At 40.1% G+C, this 22,254-nt stretch overlaps 2 protein-coding genes across 2 annotated transcripts; both read right to left on the reverse strand.

The window, feature by feature from the left end:
* Positions 1–311: 311 nt before the first annotated feature.
* Positions 312–4,744, reverse strand: LOC114241359 (lipase member H-A). Its single transcript, XM_089727578.1, has 5 exons — positions 4,611–4,744; positions 2,997–3,183; positions 1,919–2,313; positions 1,242–1,575; positions 312–422 (listed from the first exon to the last, which is right to left on the reverse strand). Exons 1-5 carry the CDS (start codon positions 4,645–4,647, stop codon positions 377–379), a joined length of 999 nt encoding a protein of 332 aa, XP_089583704.1. The 5' UTR covers positions 4,648–4,744; the 3' UTR covers positions 312–376.
* An 8,255-nt stretch (positions 4,745–12,999) lies between these two features.
* On the reverse strand, positions 13,000–22,254 carry LOC114241404 (pancreatic triacylglycerol lipase). Its single transcript, XM_028172231.2, has 6 exons — positions 22,150–22,254; positions 17,708–17,759; positions 15,915–16,060; positions 14,610–14,852; positions 13,396–13,741; positions 13,000–13,114 (listed from the first exon to the last, which is right to left on the reverse strand). Exons 1-6 carry the CDS (start codon positions 22,196–22,198, stop codon positions 13,057–13,059), a joined length of 894 nt encoding a protein of 297 aa, XP_028028032.2. The 5' UTR covers positions 22,199–22,254; the 3' UTR covers positions 13,000–13,056.

Genomic DNA, 22,254 nt, shown 5'->3' on the forward strand with positions numbered 1-22,254 from the left:
CTGCAGCGCACGCAGCAGAAGCTCTCTCTCAAAAGGTAAAAAAAATCCCAAAAAACCCCGAAATTTTCTTTATTAGTGCTCCGTTTATATTGGACTTAGCGTGATGTTAGATAAGCCTTCCTCAAAAAATGAGCTTACTAACACTGAAAGAATTTTTCAAATCGGACCAGTAGTTCCTGAGATTAGCGCGTTCAACCAAACAAACAAACTCTTCAGCTTTATAATATTAATATATAGTAGTATAGATGATAATTACACTTAAAAAGTGAGTTCCAGTCGCGCGTCGTAATCCGTAATGAAAAAGAAAAATGTTGATATCAAAAATAATTTATTAGTTCATTGGAAGTATAATATAAATATGTTTGTCTCATTTGATTTAGAAAGGCCAGGCGTTGCGAGTTCTCAAACCGTAGAGGCCGGATCTGTAACAAAAAAGAGGGGCTAATCTCAGATATATTATTTTACTAACAGACCCTTTTTTTCCTACCTAAGCTGATAACCTTGAGAGGCTATTTCAGCGTAACCTTAACTAGTAGGTGAGTTCACGGGGCTCAAACCTGACGACGTTGGACGTCACGTTAGGTGTCCATCGCGGACAAATAACGTGACACGTAATTTATATATATTAAGATTGCATTTAGTTTTATGAACTCGAAAGGAGTTAATATTTAAGGAATTTAATGTGAAAATTAGCTAGAAAAAAGAAGCTATTTCCGTTTTTGTATTCGCATAATTCCCATTTCGAATTGTCTACACAAGCTTCATTAGGATAGGTCTTTGAATATTAGATATTATGATTTATTTATGTGTGTGTTAAAAGAACGAGTTAATAAAGTTTAGGTGTTTGGGAGCTTGAGATAATAGTTCCAAAAAAAGGCTATCATTTTAAAATATATTAAAAGTGTGTGTGAATGAAAAATATTTCGGATCAGATCATTTTAAAAATAGCTGTCTCTTCGGCTTTTGATCCTACCCGAGCCATTGCTACTACTATTTCTCGTCGATCCGCAATGACGGTATCCCGTTCTAGTTTGAAAATACAATTGGGATTTTAATTTTATGTCTCGTAGAAGGCGAAAACGTTCATGTAAAGGTAGCCATGAGCTCCGACGATAGATCCTAAGTCGTGGTGTTGTTCGTGGTCCGCATTTGCTTATTTCCTTAATTTTAATAGTTATATGAAAAACTTAGAATATTCAATTAGTGTTTCAAGACATAAAATGCTGTCTTAGTTATCTTACCCGCGCTTCCCAAAGTTTCCGTTGCCCATATGCAAAGTTCCGCCATTGCAGTTGGAAAGCTCGGCTTCCCAGATGTTACCACAGCGTCTTCCAACCAAGTGGTTAGTACGAACACTGGATGCCATTAATTCAGTGGCGCGACCGTGTGAGCAGGTGTTGATCCGGCATCCGGGTTGGGGGTTCCTGCCGCCATTCGGGTAGAAGTCGGCATCGCCGCTGGGGTTGAAAATACCAAGAGCACGCCCGTCCGTGTGGATGCATTCGACGTAATGACCAGCATTGCGGTTGAGTGCGTTTGAGTTTCCTCCCCACTGTGGTCCGGCGGGGTCCAAACCTTGTTGATAGAATTTTAATAAGTAAAATTGCAAGTGAAGTTTTTTTTTAAAATACATACATATAAAAATTAGTTTTTATGTTTTGTGAAAAAATTGTCATTAATAACAGGATTATTAGGTTCGAAAATTGTAATTCCTATTTAGATATGAATGGATTTCGGTTACCAAGTCAATGAATAAGTTGAACCGTGAGATCGTCTGCTTATTTAAATTATTTCAATAACCATTTATGGTTTCAATACTTGTTTGTGTTTTAAAATAAATATTTCTATAAAATAAGATAGATAGAATAATGCTTAAATAGTATATTGAATGTTACAAATTTAATTAAAAGAAAATTACCAGTAACGCGTGCGGGGCGACCACCGGCTTGGCGTCCGGCATTACCAACGACGTGAGCACCTAAACTGAAGCCAATAAGATGCACTTGGTTCCAATTGCCTCCAGCATTGTTGATGAGCCAAACCAAAAAGTTGCCGAGGGCGCGACCGACATCCGGGACGCCAGCGGCGGCAGTATTGTAGTTTGAATTGGCAAGTCTGTGCCAGTCAACAACGATGACATTAACGTCTTGAACGGCAAGGAAGGCGGATCTGATCAGAGGGTTCATCTGAGTGTTGCCATTGTTGTTCCATCCGTGGACGATGACAACGGTACCTCGGTTGGCGCGGTAGTGTGAATTCCTCACGGAGTTGATGTTGCCGTTCACAAGCACCTGGCGATTGTTTTGGTTCTGTCTAGAAACAAATATTTCAAAGTCATTCTATTGTGAATCCTTTATTTTTAGGAAATTGAAAAGAGACTCGCACTGTTTGGTTTACATTTTGATTGAGACTGGCTTCAGGTGTCACGGCGGCGAGTGGCATTTACGTTGTTAATAATAATAATGAAAACATTTATTACCTCTTACTGGTGGTAGGGCCTCTTGTGAGTCCGCACGGGTAGGTACCACGACCTCACCTATTTCTCCCGTGAAGCAGTAATGCGTTTCGGTTTGAAGGGTGGGGTAGCCGTTGTAACTATACTGAGACTTTAGAACTTATATCTCAAGGTGGGTGGCGCATTTACGTTGTAGATGTCTATGGGCTCCAGTAACCACTTAACACCAGGTGGGCTGTGAGCTCGTCTACCCATCTAAGCAATAAAAAAAATGCTATTATGAAGCAATAATAGGTTATGAAGGTACGGTGGCTGTTATCTAAGCAACTGAGGCTTAGACTTAATGTATTTTTTTTCCGTACCTCTTCGCTGGTAGCCTAAGAGGCAATTCCAGCTTCGGACGATTCTTTTTATCATGGTTATCAGAATGGCAAAAGTTGTGTTTGATTATGACCCAATAAGAATAGTAATAATATGTATATACATGAATTATTACTTGAGAAAAAATAATTTAAATTAAAAATTGATTGGTATAACTAACCTGGTGAAAAGCCAGTACTGATTATTGGCGCCGCTTCTGGAGCCCAGTAATTCATAGTCGATGGGTTCATGCAGGTCCACTAGCTGCGGAACACCTTCACCATCAGGCATCCAGATGTAACGGCTTTCTCCCTCTACATAGTGACTATTGTCTCCGGGAATCGTAGGGATAGCTACTCCAGAGCATACTAAAATTTGTGCTGGATCGTTAGTGTGAATTACAGGCTAAATTCTTTTGCATATACGGGCTTTGTTAATGAGTAGGGCATAATAATAAATAAATAAAATAATAATAAATAGCTGGTCATCTGGCCCAAAACGAGGATTCCCTGTGTTATCGGTACCAGAGACTGACATACATACTTATAATATATGCACGTTTAAATATATCCACATATAGATAATCAATACCCAGACAAAGAACACATAAAGTCAGTTCATCACATTAATGTTTGCCCGATGTGGGAACCGAACCCACGACTCTTGGCGGAACAGTTAGGAGCGCTAACTACTGCACCATGGAGTCAGTCAGAAATAATAAATGTATTATCTGTACCAATATATAAATCTACAGTGGTTTTTACGGATGTTCCGTTATAACTACTGAACCATGCATCCGATTGACTTGAAATTTGGTATCCATCTAAAAAATATATGTACTTAATTTAGTACTAATATTTATATGAGTTTTGGACTCCCTACACCAGTTGCGGGGGCGTTAATGATGAAAATCTGTGTGGGGGTGAGAAATAATAATGCTAGTTTTAAATGCCCAGCGAAGCGGACGGGTACAGCTAGTATGTAATATTATACTGATGGTAGGCTGCTCTTGAAGGCAGGAGATCTCTAAGCGTGTGACGGTAGGCACCACCATCGTGCCTATTTCTACCACAAAATAGTCATGTATTCCGGTTTGAAAGATGGGACCATTTACTTCATAGTTGATCATCCGTCTATCGTCCTCCTATCTCAGGGTGGCGGTTCAAACAGTGATTTCTAGGATTGCGGTGACGTATCGTGTAAAGGTGAAGAGGTTTTACAGAAATAGAAAATATAAAAAAAACCGAGTTGACCAATTTTGAAGGATAATTAAGAGATATTAAAATTTCGGGTAAGGGTGAGCCTTAAAATCGCGCCGGCCTATTGCTCACTGAGTCTGTCTAACGTACCGATTTTTACCCTTACCCGAATAGTGACATGATTGGCAAAAACATGAAAAATTATAAACGCGAAAACGGTTAAAACATAATCTTAAATGGTTTACAACTAACAACGGGTAACCATTTAAGATACGGGAGACTGAATACATTATTTATGTGCGCGTCGAAAGCAGTTGTCAGAATAACAAAATAAATTGAAAAATAAATAATAGTTTAAAGAACTAAAAAAATACGCTTTTATAGAAAATCCAACTAAAAATAGAAAATAAATCTTAATAAATTTCAATTAATAATAGTGTAAGAAACATAGATTTTATTGTAAAAAAAGCGTTGAGTTCATGGTATCAGTAGTTATAAATATTTTATGAACAGATATGAGTAGAAGGGTTATTTTGATAATATCCTGAAAAGCGTATTAACAAGAATTTGTATATAGGATTAAAATCAATACGTACATGTAAGTAAACCAGCAAGCGCTATGAAGAGTTTCATGATGTGAAACGGTATATGTATGGAAATCAAATAAATTCAACTATTTATATAAAAAAAATTAATTAACTGTACAACTTAATCTCTGATTAAGTTAATTATTCGTTCCTAGGAGTCGAAATTATCAACAAATAATTAAACAATTTAAAATTAAAATTACTTTTATTGATAAGAATAATTAAAATTATAGGCGTAATCTGATTTCAAGTGCATTAAAAATTTAATTTATTAAGAAACGAGAGTGTTGATGTTAAATTTATGCAGTACCATAAAAAATATTTGAATGATCGTTTAATTAACAGAATATGATAGTCGTCTTGGCCTAGAGAATAAAACGCCCATTCTCATCTCGACCCATATGACTATGTCGACGTTCAAAGTCCCCAGGCGGGTATTTTTTTCTAATGTAATGCATACTCACGAACTTCCGTCTTTGGAATAAGCTCTCCTCCATGGTGTTTCCCCGCGCGCTATGACATGTCCTTCTTTAAACGAGTTTTGTGGAGAGTATTAAGTGGTATTTGGCTTGGCTCCTTTTTTTTTGGACTGGATTCCGAACCTCCTACGATGTCCCCGCGCCTAGACGGTGCGCGGGGTATGTGGGGCTGGTCCACGACTGCGAAACCGCGGGCCCAAGGATGATTTCAGGAACTTACCCACTGCAACTCCCCTGCACTCTTTTCGTCCGATCCCCTCCGAGGTCAGAATCCAGATGAGGTAAGGAGGTTACCGCGGTCAACACTACAACTAGAGGGTGTAGCTCACCCCAAGGACGTCCGGTCGACGGAGCCTTGGAGGCGAATCAATGGCTCTGAAACGTCTGCCGTCTCGGTACAGCAGCCCGTCAGCCTACTAAGACGGACCAAAACTAGCCTGCCGGGTCGGGACGTGATACACCGCCAACCGGTTGCTCTCTTATCAGGATGTTGATAATTCTCCTTGGCAGAGCGCTAGAGTGCTGCAAGATCGCCGCGCAGCCTCGACCCCATCAGGTCGCTCCATGACCTTCACCGGGGGAAGCCGCCATCTACAAGGGCCGGGACGTAGCATCGTAGCAGCGCAACGCGCTAATATGTGTTCTGCTGTATCATTCTGGCATTCATTTCTTTAGCTTTGAGATGCTATGTCAGCGTAACCTAGCAAGTAGGTGAACTTAGTAGGGGCTCAAACCTGACGAAGTTGCTAACACTAACCCTAGCAAGTGCAGTGCGGGAAAAATACTATTCGTCATAGCGGCATTGGAAATAGATGCCAACGTCATGATGAGTTAAGCGGATAAAAGTTTGATAACGTGGATATACTGACGGAGCTGGGAGCCTTGCGAGCACGTAGGCCTTTAATCAGGTCTTTTACTTATATCGGGGTAACGCGTCCGAGGTTCGCAAGAAGGCTCAGTGTTCGATCTCACTGTCTACTAACTCTATATGCATGGGATCCGCACTTTGAGTGCTTGGGGTGCACTGGGTTTGCAATGTATCAGCCAGCAGTTCTGCGTTTTGGTCGCCATCGTACCCCGCGAGCCAGCCTGAGGGGCCTACGAGAGGGGGAACAGTTGCAAGCGTATTCGATTTGAGAGTCCGAGCTAATCGGGGTAAGAATGTTCGGAGGGCGCGAGTCTGAAGTCGTCGTGGCCTAAAGGATAAGACGTCCGATGCATTCGTGTTGAGCGATCCACCGGTGTTCGAATCCCAGGCGGGTATAATTTTTTCTAATGAAATACGTACTAAACAAATGTTCACGGTTGACTTCCACGCTGAAGGAATAACATCGTGTAATAAAAATCAAGTAGGACCTCTTGTGAGTCCGCACGAGTAGGTATCACCACTCTGCCTATTTCTGCCGTGAAGCAGTAATGCGTTTCGGTTTGAAGGGTGGGGCTGCCGTTCTAACTATACTGAGACCATAAAACTCATATCTCAAGGTGGGTGGGGGCATTTATGTTGTAGATGTCTATGATGATATTTTGGTAAACGTACCAAAATCACGTTTTTAGCCGGCTTCAAAAGGTGAGGTTATCAATTTGACCACCATTATTTTATCTATGTATGTTCACCGATTTCTCGAGAATGCTTGAACTGATTCTGATAAAAAAATAAATTTTTTTTTGTTCGAAAGGGTAGACTTTCCGGTTGGTTCTGTAATCATCAAGATCTGATGATGGGGTTCTGGAGAAATCCGGAAAAATATATTTATTTTCAAAGCCTATCTTGAAGTGATTTGTGAAGTGAAGTGAGGGCAAATTTCTTTAAAATTAAATGCTTGTAATGAATAACGTATTTATTTCGGCGAGGATTAATGTTATCTTTATAAAAACACCTTCACAAATAATGCTTTATTTTAGAACAATTTTTGTTATCATAAGAAAACGTTATAGTGAGTCAACCTTAAAATAAAGACAAGTTTTTTTCATTTTTTTTATTGCTTAGATGACATACAAATATACAAAGATACATAGATACAGATACAGATACAGAGACATAAATATTTTTTTAGAAATTTTAAAGGGGAACAAATTTGTCATACATTATTTTAGCGAAACTTTAACTGTTTCCGCAACGCACGCAGCGGAAGCTCTGAAAAGGGAAAAAACCCGATTTTTGAAGCATCCTTTATTGGTGCTCCGCTTGTATTGGTCTTGGCGTGATGTTATATGGCCTATAGCCTTCCTCAATAAATGAGCTATCTGACACTGAAAGAATTTTTCAAATCGGACCAGTAATTCCTGAGATTAACGCGTTCAACCAAATAAACAAACAAACTCTTCAGCTTTATAATATTAGTTTAAATAGTATTATATAATATGTTGTACAATACTAATATATTGCAATTTTTCATGTTATGATGATTTGCTCGAATATTCATCGAGTATCAAGTTTCTCTACTGTAGGTATTTGAAGTTTTATTTATTATTTATCAAATTGTGAAGGACTAAAGACCCACGTAAAGCAATTCGTCTTAATTTTTAGCTGATAACATGATAACATAAGTGTAGTTAGTGTCACTTGCACCAACAAAATTTGATTGATTGTAAGTGAATCACTTTTATCGTTTTAATTAAAGTGAACCTTATTTTTAGTAATTCGGATAAGATCGATTTTATAGATACAACATTTTTTATTCTGCTTATTAATTTGTTCCCTTAACTGAAGTTTTTTTTTTTCTTTCTTAGATGTGTGGACGAGCTCACAGCCCACCTGATATTAAGTGGTTACTGGAGCCCATAGACATCTACAACGTAAATGCGCCACCCACCTTGAGATATAAGTTCTAAGGTCTCAGTATAGTTACAACGGCTGCCCCACCCTTCAAACCGAAACGCATTACTGCTTCACGGCAGAAATAGGCAGGGTGGTGGTACCCATCGCCGCGGACTCACAAGATGTCCTACCACCAGTAATTACGCAAATTATAATTTTGCGGGTTTCATTTTCAAATAATATAAAATGTTTTCAAATATGTATAATAAAATCGCAGATATTCCAGTAGCCATTTAAAATTCCAGAGGCACAGCCAAGTTATTATCCACTACATGATACTTTATTACAATTACTTGCTTGAGGAACGAAACGTCGCTAGATTCCCTGTAGGGTCGGATGATGTCTGGTAAAAATGATTGCGGGAAACGCATTGTGGATGAATCCTGGTTCTGTGAGTTTTTGTTATTGAAGTTGTTAAGGTAGAAGCGCGCCGCGGAGTCTCGAGCTTCCGTAGCCGCTAAAATTAGCAAAACCGCGAACGCGTCGCGCCCCCGCCCTCCGACTCCCGTTGCGCCCCCATCGCGTGCTACACCGTCGCCGCGTCCGGTGACGCAATCCAAAACTTAGACCCCTCTCCCGATAATCCTTCAGGAGAAGGCAGCTTGGGAGCGAGTTTCCCTGGCCCTTAAGGCCAAAAGACTTAATTTTACGTGTGCCCGTAACCTTATCGGTATCCAAATCAAGGTTCAAACATCCGACGACCATAGGGCCCTCTCTTCTTACCTCCGTAAGGAGCGTATAAGTTTCTATGCGTATACGCTCCGGGAGGAGCGCGAACTCAGTGCCGTTATACGTGGCATCCCTAAAGAGTTGGATGCCGAGCTCGTCAAGATCGACTTTTTGGAACAATGTCTACCGGTCAACTCCGTGCACCGCATGCACACAGTACGCGGAAGGGAGCCATATAACATGGTTCTCGTCGCCCACCAGCGTACCCCCGGGGGTAAGCAAATATTTAACATCGGAACGGTCTGTAGGCTTCCCGGAATCACCGTCGAAGCCCCACACAAGAGAGGCACACCTAGCCATAATTGTCAATTATACGGGCGTTCTTCCCGTAAGTGTCACGCGCGCCCCCGAAGTGCTTTTTTTTATTGCCCTTGTAGGCAGACGAGCGCACGGCCTTCCTGATGGTGAGTGGTTACCGTCGCCCATGGACTTCAGCAATGCCAGGGGCAGAGCCAAGCCGCTGCCTACTGATGCATTCGCGATCAAAAAACCGCGACAGGCTCACTGCTCGTGGTGGTGGTACCGTCATTTACTATAGAAGAGTCCTGCATTGCGTCCCCCTCGATTCTCCCGCGCTCGCTAACCTCGAAGCATCAGTGTGCCGAATCTCACTGACCGCACACGCGCCGATTGTCCCGTCCGTATATCTTCCACTTGATAAGATCGTTTTAAGCAGTGATATCGAGGCGCTGCTCGGCATTGTAAACACATCAGGTGGAACTCACAAACCACAACTTCTAACGGTAGACGTCTGTCTGGACGCGTTAGTTGATGATCTCGCTTTCGATATCGTGGCTCCGCTAACCCCGACTCACTACCCACTAACTATCGTGCATCGCCCGGATATAATCGATATAGCATTACTAAAAATGTAACTCTGTGTATACGTTCGATCGAAGTAGTTTCAGTGTTCAACTCAGACCACCATACCGTCATTATGAAGCTCGGTCGCGCTCCCGATTCCGTTCCCGTCAGAAGAACTGTGGTGGATATATTGGAAATTAGCCTGGCTGAATCTGACCCACCATCACTCCCGTTCAGCGCGGACTCCACCTCCTCCCCTCAGGATATCGCTGAAGCCATAGACATCGTAACATCACACATCACCTCGACATTAGATAGGTCGTTGAAGCAAATTGTAGCGGAGGACTTCCTTCATCGCTTCAAATTGTGCGACGATGTCTCTTTAGGAACTCTTAGGTTAGGGAACTCCTTAGAGGCAAGAACGCCTCGATCCGCACTTACGATAGGTATCCTACCGAGGAAAATCTTATTCGAATACGTGCCCTACAACGCGATGTAAAATCTCGCATCACCGCAATCCGAGATACCAGATGGTCTAATTTCTTAGAAGGACGCGGGCCCTCCCAACTGTCTTACTACCGCTTAGGTCGTACTCTCAAATCGGATACAAAAAGAAATAAGGTCAGCTCGCGGCTTTCGATGATGACGAAAAAGCAAAGCTGCTGGCCTGGATACATTGGATGCCCAATGCACACCCAGCACTCAATCCGCGGAGCCTGTTCATGTAGAAATAGTTAGACAGTGAGGTCGAATCGAGTCGAAGTTAAAGACCTACGTCCCCCCGCAAAGCTCCCGATTCAGACGGTATACTTAACCGCGTTATTAAACTTCTACCCGTCCAACTCATCGTGATGTCGGCATCTATTTTCAATGCTGCTATGACGAACTGTATGTTTACCGCGGTGTGGAAAGAAGCGGACGTTTTCGGCATACATAAACCTGGTAAAGCCAAAGATCATCCGACGAGTCACTGCCCGATTAGCCTCCTTATGTCTTTAAGCAAACTGTATAAGTGTCTGCTCTATGAAAGCCTCAGGGACTTCTTCTTATCCAAGGGCATTCTCATCGATGAACAATTCGGATTCCGCGCAAATCACTCGGACAACAATCAGAGTCGGACAGAGCCAAAGGAAGTGTAGATGCTTCAGAGGATGCGGGGACGGTTGGCACGACGGAGGCCGTAGACGATGGCGCAGGCACGATGGAAGCTGCGATGCGCGATGCTGGAGTTTCACGGGTTTAGTATTGCAGACGCAGGAACGGCGGGCGCGACAGCGACAACGTAAGAACTCGCAGGGCACTAACTTTACAATCTGAAAATTCCGATGAGATCGACGGGTAGTTTTCTCGTATGAATTCTGCGAGTAAAGCATTGGTTGATTTCATCGCTGTGTGCCCAGGGGGCTGCCCCGACACTTAAACACACTTGCTTTGTGGTGAGGCCCAACGAAGTGGGCGGCGATTGAATTAGTTTGAACAACCGAGCGGCTACAATACCGGTAGACGGTAGACAGATTCCAGGTATTGTAAAGATGGTTCCAATATTCCCAGGCAGTAAGCGGGTTACAATTAGGCGTAGGTCGAAATTTCCGAGAAACACTTGGGTGGCAGATGTGAACAATGATAGGCTGAGCGGGCGGTCTGTGAGCACGTCCGCACGCGACGGGTACTTCGTTAGGAATGTGAAGCGTAAGGTATAAACCACAGACGGCATCAAACTCTTTCTATAGACCTTAAAGAAAGAAGGGTTCTCTTAAAATGCGTTTTGTTTTATATTTATTTATTTTTTGCGTTTCATTTGTTTGATTCGTCATTTTATTTATACTTTCATCCACAACATAATTAATCGATGTTCATCAATACGAAAACGAGTAACTAATTTATTTGAATCTTAAATGCATGTTGAACACAATGATTTGTTAATCGTAAAAATAAAACTACCCACAACTGACTTTTAATGACGTTTGAAAACATAACTTGTGTACGTGTGTGTAAGAACATCTCTCCGACTAGGGACATGGTTTTCCTAGTGGTTCGCGGTTCCGATGTGCTAGTTGGATCAGCTAAGCGCTGCCCTTGCTTGGGCAGATGTTAGTTAGCAAATACCTTCAGGCTGAGATGCGACGTCTACATTATTGACGTCACGAAAATAACCAGTCAAATATGTTCTGTTGGTCCTTGTTCTATGATATTATACATAATACAACAGATGTATGTGCTAATGTGATGCAATAATATTATCCAGGTATTGCATCTGGATAGTAATGTACGAAGAGGAATAAAAAAGTAGTGAGAACGACATACTTTTTGGTAAGAAAAAAAAATACTGGCAGGCATAGCTCAGATACATATTTGTAATATTAATAAAGAAAAAAAATTCGATTCTCTTTTGTTTTTTCGAGAAAATTGTATTGAGCGATCGAACTTAACCATCCGATACTTAATCAAGAAACTAGCATTTCATATGGAAGTATTCAATCCATATTGAAACAATCTTTGAATATGAGAAAAGTCTCCGCAAGATGGGTGCCGAGAATGTTAACCGACAGTCAGAAACAAAATCGACTTGACATTTCCAAGACATTGTTGGATAAGTTTCAAGAATATTCTGAATTTTTTTGTCTCGTTTCGTAACAATGCACGAAACATGGATCCATCATTTTGATCCCAAGACAAAACAGCAATCTTCGCAATGGAAACGGCTATCATCACTGACCCCGAAGTAGTATCGTGCCGTGTCATCGGCTGGCAAAGTTATGGTCTCAGTATTTTGGGACTCAGAAGAGATATTGTTGATTGATTATTTGGAGCGTGAAACCACTATTACAGGCCAATATTATGCAGCTTTAATACCCAAGTTGAGGAATGCCGTCAAAGAGAAAAGGAGAGAAAAACTTTGAAGGGGCGTGCTCTTTCGTCACAACAACGCACCCGCACACAGGTCGGTAGTTGCGATGGCTGCCATTCAGCAAGCTGATTTCGAATTGGTTGATCAGCCCCCCTTATTCACCAGATCTAACGTCTAGTGATTTGTATATGTTCCCCAAATTGAATGATTACTTAAGGGGAAGCAGGTACGAAGGCGATAATGAGGTGATGGATGCCGTGGAGAGCTTTTTGCGGGACCAAGACAAAACTTTTTTTTTAAAGGGATTGAAGCCTTCGAAAAGCGCTGGACTCGCTGTGTAGAGAGACTCGGAGACTATGTAGAAAAATAAATTATTAAATTATCAATAGTCATTATATTCTATCTCATTCTCACTACTTTTTGATCCCCCCCCTAGTAGTATGTGAGGCAAAATTATGCGCCGATACAAAAGCGGACACCGCTGTGAAATTATCAAGAAATAAATTGGAATGGAGTCTAGATACTACTAATTATGATATTACAACTCACAATAATACTTTTTTGAATAGAAAATTGGTAAGTTGTAACTTTTTGGAAACTCTTAGATAATACCTATAACATGTTTTTGGAGTAAACGGCAGCTTCATTTCAAATTTGAATACCAGCGAGTCTGTTGGGTTACCTTGTTAAAAATGAACGATTAAATGAAACTAAAAATTATTGATTAGGCAACAATCTTTAATATTCTTATTATTATAAAAAAATGTATTTTTCTCAATCTCTTGCGAATGGAGGCCTTATGTTTGTCAAGAATATGTATATACCCATTTCACTGTAAACAAATAAATTGCTATTATTGTAACAGTTATATATAGTTTTCGATAGTATTTAAATATATATAATTAATTTAATATGATAGTAAAACTATAACAGTTCCTGCAATATGCAATGAAAATTCGATCAATGCATAAATTATTACAATTTAATACTTGCATTAGATAGGATGACGACTTGAAGTTAGGTGTTGGTAGGAAACCATATGACACATAAGGGGCCGTACTGCGCCCAAATAAGCTTCGAATTAAAAGTATAAAATAACAACAAAGATCTTACACTTCTTTAACTTCAATTCCACCGAAGATGGCGTCTCTGGGTCCAGAACATCTGAGGTTGCGAGCTTCTTCGTAGCTATTGCAAGCAGTTCCGACGAACTCATTACCTCCCTCTACTGCTTGCCTGATAGATTCGGCGTAGAAAACATAGGCGTAAGAATGGGAGCAGGCATCGTCCAGGCATCCGCTTTGACCGCTACCGCCGGAGGGATAAAAGTCGAGATCTCCCAAAGGATAGTCATAACCAATCAGCCCGGCTGTTGTGTGCAGGACTTCTACGATATTAGCATCGTCAGGATTGAGAATTTCAGGGTTGTGAGTCCAACCGTGGAGAGATGGGTCCAGAGCTGCAATTTTTGATTAAAAATTAAATTTAGTCTTTGAACTACCTATTGGTTTACTTATTAGTATTAATATTTACCTATTGGTAACTAAATTCTAAGCGCAATTAGACATCAATGTGATATAACAAAGGGTGGCGGTATTTTTACTGCTAGCTCGGATAGGCTGATGAAAGCTCACGACTAGCCTCGAATTGATAGGTTGTCGGAGTCTATCTATGGAAACGACAGCAGAAATCCTGACCCTCATCTTGCAAAAATTGATCGATGATTCTCTCATTAATTCCTTTAAATAATAATGGAAAAACTACCGATAGTAGCGATAGCGGGGAACTGTTCCGATTTTTTTCCCACAGGAGAAAATCGCCGGATTCCCATCCGCGCAGCGGGTGGGATATGTGGCAGTTGAACCTCACTAAAAACTCCTGTCGCTCACAGCCAGCGCCCTACTCCGTACCGGGCTGGAGACCAGGTGGAGCTATTGAAACGCCGGGACAGTGTTTACGCAGAGCATATTACATCCATCCCGCCGTCCCCCAAACGCCGGACCGGAGTTCTTAGGGCGCCGGTCCCGACCCCCTGCAACTGTTCTGATTGGAGTAACTTGAGAAAGCTTGCAATATTTTGTAATTTTTTTATTTGAATGTTATTACGAGTAGATTCTCTGACTTATCGATCCTTGTTTGAATAGTAATAGGATTCTAATTACATTTAGATCCTCTTTGAAAATTTATTGCTTTTAACAACCTATGACAAACACGCTAAATGTGTGTCTCAGTCAATGTTTACGATTACATAGCTAAGACAAAAATAAATAACACAATTTAATGTAAGATGCAGAATAAAAATGAGGTACAAAAATAAAAACACGTACCAATAATGTGAGGAATAGGTTGGTTTGAATTTCTAGCTGCGATACCAGCGATGTGTCCACCGAGACCAAGTCCGACAATGCGAATAAGCTCGGAATCGTAGCTGAAGGTTGTAGTCAAGATATTGATGAATTCAGCAATGAATCGACCACATTGACGAGCGTTGGCCAGACCCTCGGTGTATAATTTCGATCCAGGACTCCAGTCAACGGCGATTACGTTTACATCTTCAGCGGCGAGGTGAGCTGAAAAAGAAAATCGCTTATTAGATGTTAGCTTCGCTTCGTTTTTTTTTTATTGCTTAGATGGGTGGACGAGTTAACAGCCCACCAGGTGTTAAGTGGTTACTGGAGCCCATAGACATCTACAACGTAAATGCGCCACCCACTTTGAGATATAAGTTCTAAGGTCTCAAGTATAGTTACAATGGCTGCCCCACTCTTCAAACCGAAACCTCTATTTATAGAGAAGAGGAATAAAACTAATTTTGACGTGATCCGTGACCACGAATACTATAGTTTTCGCAGTGTCCGAAGTTGTAAAATGAAAATAACAAACAATATTGTGAAGATATGATGATTTTGGTCATGTCTACAAATAGCAATAGAAATACTTTTATAGATTTATTCATTGATATACGAGTAAGTTAACCATTGTTACACTCTTTACCATGGTTTCTTTGTTTTATTTTTTATTGCCTTTGTTGGCCGACGATAATGCGGTCCACCCGGTGGTAAGTGATTGTCATAACTCATGGATGACGGTAAGCAAGAGATAGACTCAAGCCGCTACATATCGCTAAGTACTTTCCGTAAGCCTCGTTTGAAGAAAGAAATATCATAGTGCTCGAGCAACACTTTGGAGGGGAGTTCATTCCAGAGTCGGATCGTATGTGCCAGAAAATATCTATGGAAACACTTTGTAGATAAACGCAGCGGTGCCAAGGCACAGGCAAGTCGCGGCCTGCCTTATGTAGCTATTTAATTTCTTCATTAATGTAATGAAAGCTATCTCCTACATACTAGCTGTATATAAGTACTATTAGCTATTATATGATCAAGAAACTTAGTATTCTGCATATTTTTGTATTACTTTGTATATTTTTCAATAATAATATGGTAATAATATATTATGCTGATCTGATGTGGATCCTGTAATATGGGTAGCTTTTGAATGCTTATACTAAAATATTTTTTAATTTAGAATATAATTTTAGATTTCTTCTAAAGACTATTCACAGTGTGTTTTTATTTATTTATCATTTGATGTTTTATTGGTAGTCCGTAAATTAACAAAAAATCTCATACCGGGTATGACGAAAGCGTTGAAGTTTCCAGCGACAGTTTCACCGTGATTGTGTATCGTGAAGATGGTGCGGCGAGCGAGGGAGAACGAAGAAGTCATAATAGAGTTGACGGATAGCAACAACGGTTCACTGACCTGAGGGCTTCCCCTGAAATTTGAGGTTGTCGTAATAATAATATTGTTAATTCATATTAATAATTCAAAAAGCTTGTGGCTTTGACGATGAGAATTATGGTAGGCATTCAGCTTCACCCTAGCATGTAGGTGAGCTCACGGGGTTCAAACCGGAGTGTTGCTAACACTGGCCATAGCAAGAGCAGTGCTTCGCAGAATCTACCACCGGATCGGAAACGCGACCCACTGAGAAGATACGGCGAGAAACTCAGCGGGTTGTGTCTATGGTTCAATTTGCTCGTCGAGCCCTTCGTCGCAAGCGACTGGATCAACGAGGACGGTGACCGGTGTTTGTGGTACCTAAAAGCAACGTTAATAGATCGGGAGGATCCATAATGAGCATGGAGTCATCGTGACCTAAAGGATAAGACGATCTGTGCATTCGTATCGTGCGATACAACTGCACCGGCGTTCGAATCCCGCAGGCAGGTGTGTAGCTTAATTTACTTTGTTAATGTCCACGTGCTCCGGTAACCATTTAACACCAGATGGGCCAAGAGCTCGTTCAAAAGTTTAAAAAATAATAATGACACTTTAACTTTAAGCTACCCGAAGTTATATGTACGTGCACGCCATGTCATTTAGAAGATGACAATTATTCTACAATATATATACTAATATGCAAGTTGAGAATCCGGTTAATTATTGTGTGGCCCGTTGTTTGCTCGGTCACTAGGCTGGAGCCCCGATCACACGAAAGCTAGACTAGAAAGATATCTTTGTTTTTTAATGAATCTGTAATTAAGTTTGCTCCTGTGGATTTACATCCGAAAATAAGCGAATGCTCTTAGAGGATTTCACGTAGTCGTAGAGCGCATTGTGAGGTAATAGAGTGAAGTCACGTGTTCCGCTTGAAAGGAAATAATATAATTGAGACTTTATCATCGTGCAATTGGCCATTTCGTTGACATCGCGGTGTGAGTGCTTAATCGAATTCAATACTAGAAAATTACGACTGTTTTTTTCCTGATATGGATAAAATTCCTGAATTGATTTGAAGTATCAATATCAGCTGACGTCATACTTAAGACTAAACACAGATAAATATTATATACAAAAATATGTGTGTATATCTGAAACCAATATCGATAATTACAAGCTATTTATCTAATAATTGTAGTACTATTATATCGAAAATGTATTTCTGTATTTAAAGACATTCACTCAGAATAAGACCAGTCTTTGTTTGGTTAGTGATCATGCATTGTCTAAGATAAAAAATTTTTTTTGTGTTTACATTGGTGGACTATGTCACAGCCCACCTGGTGTTAAGTGGTTACTGGAGACCATAGACATGTACAACGTAAATGCATCGCCCAACTTGAGATATAAGTTCTAAGGTCTCAGTATAGTTACAACGGCTGCCCCACTCTTCAAACCGAAACGCATTACTGCTTCACGTCAGAAATAGGCGAGGTGGTGTACCCATTCCCCCATCTCCATTGTGGAAATCAATCCTGAACAAATGTTAAGTAGGTGTTTTCTTAAAAGACTAACGGTGAGATTCGAACACCTAGATGCGTCACTCGATACATTCACTCCAGGCATAATAATATGTATTTGACCGTGGAAGTTTTTTATTTCATACATTTAGTAGATAGACCGATAAGCCTTTACATACCGATGAAAGAGGTGAAATACAACATCCCGTTCTCCCAAATTGAAACTGCACGCTGAAATAAAATAAGAATAAAATTAAAAACATCGCCATTAATTATCAAATTAAACTGACCGTAATTTAAATCGATAATAGATCGTAATATCATTTTGCTTGGATTAAAAGATTTGTTGGATTAATTATTATGCTTTGTTTCTACCTATGAACAGATATTGTAATCATTTTATCTTTACGAAGTATTAAAAGTGCAGATACTGATCAGCTTATTAATCTTAAATAAAAATAAATAAAAAAGTATAAAAAAAAAAGTAAAAATAAAAGTATGTTTGGTTGTTTCTGGATTAAAATAATTAAATTGAACTATATTACAAAAGCGAAATTCACTATGTAAATAACGCTTAATTTTTTTTAATCGTATTATTGACAATTAATTAGTCCGACGTTTGAGAATCTTCGTTTCTTGTCTCTTCTTTATATTGAGTTTTAGGGTAAAGTGAACTAAATTTACAGTTTATTTATAATTAGTAGGCTTCTGTTCTTAAAAAAATTTAATGGCTGCTCTGAAAGAGTAAGTTTAATTAAAGACCGTTTATTAAAATACATTAGAACCAAAGTAGATCAATATGATTTCTAAGACAGGAAACTGTTTGTTATGGTAATTTCAACTGTGTTTTCACATTTTCTTGGGTATCTGGGTAGTAAATAAGTAATATACTAAGTACAGTAAAAGCTCTTCCGTAAAAATATGTTCCGTAAATATATATGGAAAAGCGCGTTTACAAAAGATAAGCCAACTATGTTTCTCGCAGGATCTTCTGAGTGGGTCGCGATCCGATCCGGTGGTAGATTCTGCGAAGCACTGCTCTTGCTAAGGCTAGAAATAGCAAATTCTCTCAGGTTGAGCCCGTGAGCTCTCATACCCTTCTGGGCGTAGCTGGAATAGCCCCTTGGGCGAACAGAGAATAGATAGGGAAAAAAGCGCCTACTGGTGCGGTACTACATAAAGTAAACAGGGAACATAATAAATATGTATATATAGTATACTTATGTATATTGTAAGAATATTTTTTCCTTTGATTTTTTTTAACTAGTGTTAGCTAATTGGCTAAGGGCATTAGTCCTAGCTCTTGTAGCAGTGTTTCGTAGCGTTTACCACCGGATCGGAATCACGACCCACTGAGAAGAGCCAGCGAGAAACTCAGTGGGCTGTGTATAGACACAGGGGTTAGTTACTCTTTGTCGTAATCGACGGGTTCGACGAGGACTGTGACCGTTGCTTGAAAGCTTTGAAAGGTGGGAGTGCCGTAATACTGTTAATACAATGAGAACTATTAATTAAGTAACTGCTTAAAACACGTGATCACGCATCGTGAACCGAAAATTGAAAATCCAACGCGCCTGAAGATTCCTTAAATATGTTGAAATATTTTTTTGCAGAAGTATTACGATAGGTGTAAGACTATATGATAGCTGCATTAAAAATAGCTAATGCGTCTTATTTTGTATAAAATAAGTATCAATTAGCTATAGATATCGTCATTATATCGACTATCATGAGATTCCTGGTGATGTGTATGAAAATAGCTTTACAAGAGAATCGTAAAGGACAATGCCCATTTGTGTCCCAGAAACGCCTAGTTAAAGTAAATCACATAAATAAATATATATATATATATAATATATATATAAATTGTTGTAATAAATAAAAACTAGAATTTTGTTGTTAATTTTTAAATCATATGAAGCACTGGATAAAAAATTTAAAAAAATAAAACTTCATAATGACATTGCAGTACGTATCATCGTTATCATTAATTCATGCTTTATTTATTACGGTCTGGTTGACACTACACAATGGAGACAGACTAGATATTTCCAAATAACTGACATGTTTAATTGATAGCATACAGATAAGTATTTAAAAGAACACTGATCTGGTTTAGCTTATGTGATGATCATGAAGTTCCTATTGAAAATCTAATAGCAATGTTGTCTGTAAGCGATAAAATGTATAAAGAACCAGTAGGAAGTTATCATCATATTAATTTCCAATATCTTTTGAACCTGTGCTTTATATAACATTAAATCTAGATATCATATGAATACTGTTAAATTGTAATCTAATTGTAATACATTGGTTATTGAAAGTTCTGGAGAGCCACTAATCATGTGGTGGCTTATCTTCCAAAACGTAAAGACAAGAGGTCTGGAGGAAATCACCGAAATTCCACTTTTGCGTTAAGGGCGTCAAACGAGGTTTTTTTATGTTTGGGGGATTACTGGTTGCCCGGAGGCCTTTCCAGTTCAACCGGGACAGATGGACGAGTAAAGGCTCAGCCAGGAAGGGTAGGATTTGCTAACAGCTGCCCGGAGCTGCTCCAAGGAGACCCCAACAGACTCATGCATGCATGCACGTCGAACCCTTTGTCGAGTTCGGTGAGTACTGGGGTCCCTAAGCCTGCCTGCCTGCCTAGTGTTAGAGCTGAAGGCCTCTAATGCAATAGTTATTGTATTTGATGGATCCGTAAGGACGGGTCTAGGGCGTCGATGGTGATTGGCTCCTCCATGAGCAGGATTCGGGGAGTAGTCAGCGGCGGCAACGATAAGGCGATTATAATACACCTTATCGAAGTAAATTTTCGACGCTGACTTCATGTGTTTTCGGATCGATTCGAGAGCAAGGTCATCGTGTAAGTCGACGTTCCTCACGAACCGCGGAGCTCCTATTCTGAATTCGGATTCTGCACGAACTCATGGCTACAACAGATGCACCGCCTTACGGAGCACATTCTCGTAACCTTAACATATGCTTAACTGACCAAAATCGTTCTATACGGGAAGACTCCCGTATAGAACGATTCGAACTCTTCGAACTCGCAAAAGTGTTAGACAAAGTTTTGCACAGTTGTTCACAGGGGGAATTCAAACTGTATCTCCTCCCGCATTAGGCGTAGAAACCTCACTCACTCAACCACCCTCTTCGGCCAATCAACTTGGACAGGAAGGTCAAGTACCCGGGAGTCTCCCTGGATGTGTCGATGACATTCTGCCCGCACATAAAATCTATCCACGATCGCGTCGCGTTTATTCTCGACAGACTTTGTCCTATGATTTGTAAGCGGAGTACAATGTCCCTTCGGAATAAGGTGACACTTTACAAAATTCGTATACGACCCGTCATAACATACGCGAGTGTGGTGTTCGCTCACGCGGCCCATACACACATAGACACCCCCAAACCCTCTAATCACGTTTTGCAGGTTAGTCGTCGTAGCACTGTGGTTCGTGAAAAACGTCGCCCTACACGACGACCTGTGTGCTTAATGCGAGTTTTTAAGTTCTCGATTGCGTAAAAGCTGACTTAAATTTGTATGGAGTAAGAACAGCTACCCTAGCGGCAAACGTATGGGCGCTGTTGAGAAGTTCAAAAACTCGCAATAAGCATATTGGGCCTCGAATCGATTCGGCAACACCTGAAGTCAGCGTCAGAACGGTACTTCGAATAAGGTTATGCGTCATGATAATACGATATATACCTATATACATACGAATACAGCGGTCCTATTCTGTAGACTAGTGGTGCACTAACTTTTTTCGACTACTACTACCAATTCAGTAGAGAGAAAAAATTTGGCGACCCCTAAACAAATACGATACATATTTTGCGCATTTATTTCGATTTCGTTGAATAAAAACATCATTATGTCTAATTAAAACATATTAATTTTATCAGAACCAGAAGAGAGTGGTATATTGCGAGCTAAGATCCAAGATCCCTATACCCCAACAATTCTCTGGCAGATCCCACAATGGTCGAGACCCCTAGTTAGTGCACCACTACTGTGGACCATGACGACTTCAGAATCTGTTGCATAGTGTTGCAGTTACCGGTGACTGTAGATATCACAAAATAAAGAGGGGTCTACCCCGAAGCCCCGTAAGGGTCCACAACGACCCCGCCGATCACAAAATAGCGAAATTTAAACACACGGTTGCTTCACGACGGTAATAGGACTTCACACATGCCCGTTTTTTGAGTGCCAGTAATGAGTGTCCAAAGTAATTTTAAAACGCCTAATTTATTTTTTTAATTTAATTTAATAGTAATTTCAAACATAGAGTAAATCTTATACCTTTAAACGAGCAATTCTTGTATATATATATAGGTATATAATCTGAATCCCGGAAACGGCTCCAACGGTTTTCATAAAATTTAGTATACAGGGGATTTCGGGGGCGATAAATCGATCTAGCTACGATTTATTTTCAGAAAATGTTGTTTTATTCGTGTTTTCAATAATCAACTCTTCCAATCTATTGGCGAATAATAATACAATTTTTAACAAAAAAAAAAAAACGAGCAAAGCTCGGTCATCATCTAGTGTTTTTAATAATGTAAATATTTCGATGATGATGCGTTTGAGAAGAATATTCGAATCTCGTACCTGCAGTAGCAGCGCACAGTAACAGCGCACACTTAACCAGTCCGTACATTTTCACGATCTGCAACTGAATTCAAATTAGAACCAATTTATATTATCAAATTTTAT

The sequence above is a fragment of the Bombyx mandarina genome, chromosome 05 (assembly GCF_030267445.1).
Source record: "Bombyx mandarina strain Sakado chromosome 05, ASM3026744v2".
Classification (NCBI taxonomy): domain Eukaryota; kingdom Metazoa; phylum Arthropoda; class Insecta; order Lepidoptera; family Bombycidae; genus Bombyx; species Bombyx mandarina.

What these genes read in the sequence shown, in the direction of transcription:
- LOC114241359 (XM_089727578.1), bottom strand. Translation starts at nt 4,647, where the DNA reads ATGAAACTCTTCATAGCGCTTGCTGGTTTACTTACAT. An exon ending in GCTTGCTGGTTTACTTACAT is followed by an intron (nt 3,184 to 4,610) that starts GTACGTATTGAT and finishes CACAAATTTTAG; the next exon opens with TATGCTCTGGAGTAGCTATC. An exon ending in GGAAACTTTGGGAAGCGCGG is followed by an intron (nt 423 to 1,241) that starts GTAAGATAACTA and finishes TTTTTGTTACAG; the next exon opens with ATCCGGCCTCTACGGTTTGA.
- LOC114241404 (XM_028172231.2), bottom strand. Translation starts at nt 22,198, where the DNA reads ATGTACGGACTGGTTAAGTGTGCGCTGTTACTGTGCGCTGCTACTGCA. An exon ending in ACTGTGCGCTGCTACTGCAG is followed by an intron (nt 17,760 to 22,149) that starts GTACGAGATTCG and finishes ATTTTATTTCAG; the next exon opens with CGTGCAGTTTCAATTTGGGA. An exon ending in GGAATTGAAGTTAAAGAAGT is followed by an intron (nt 13,115 to 13,395) that starts GTAAGATCTTTG and finishes ATTTGTTTACAG; the next exon opens with TGAAATGGGTATATACATAT.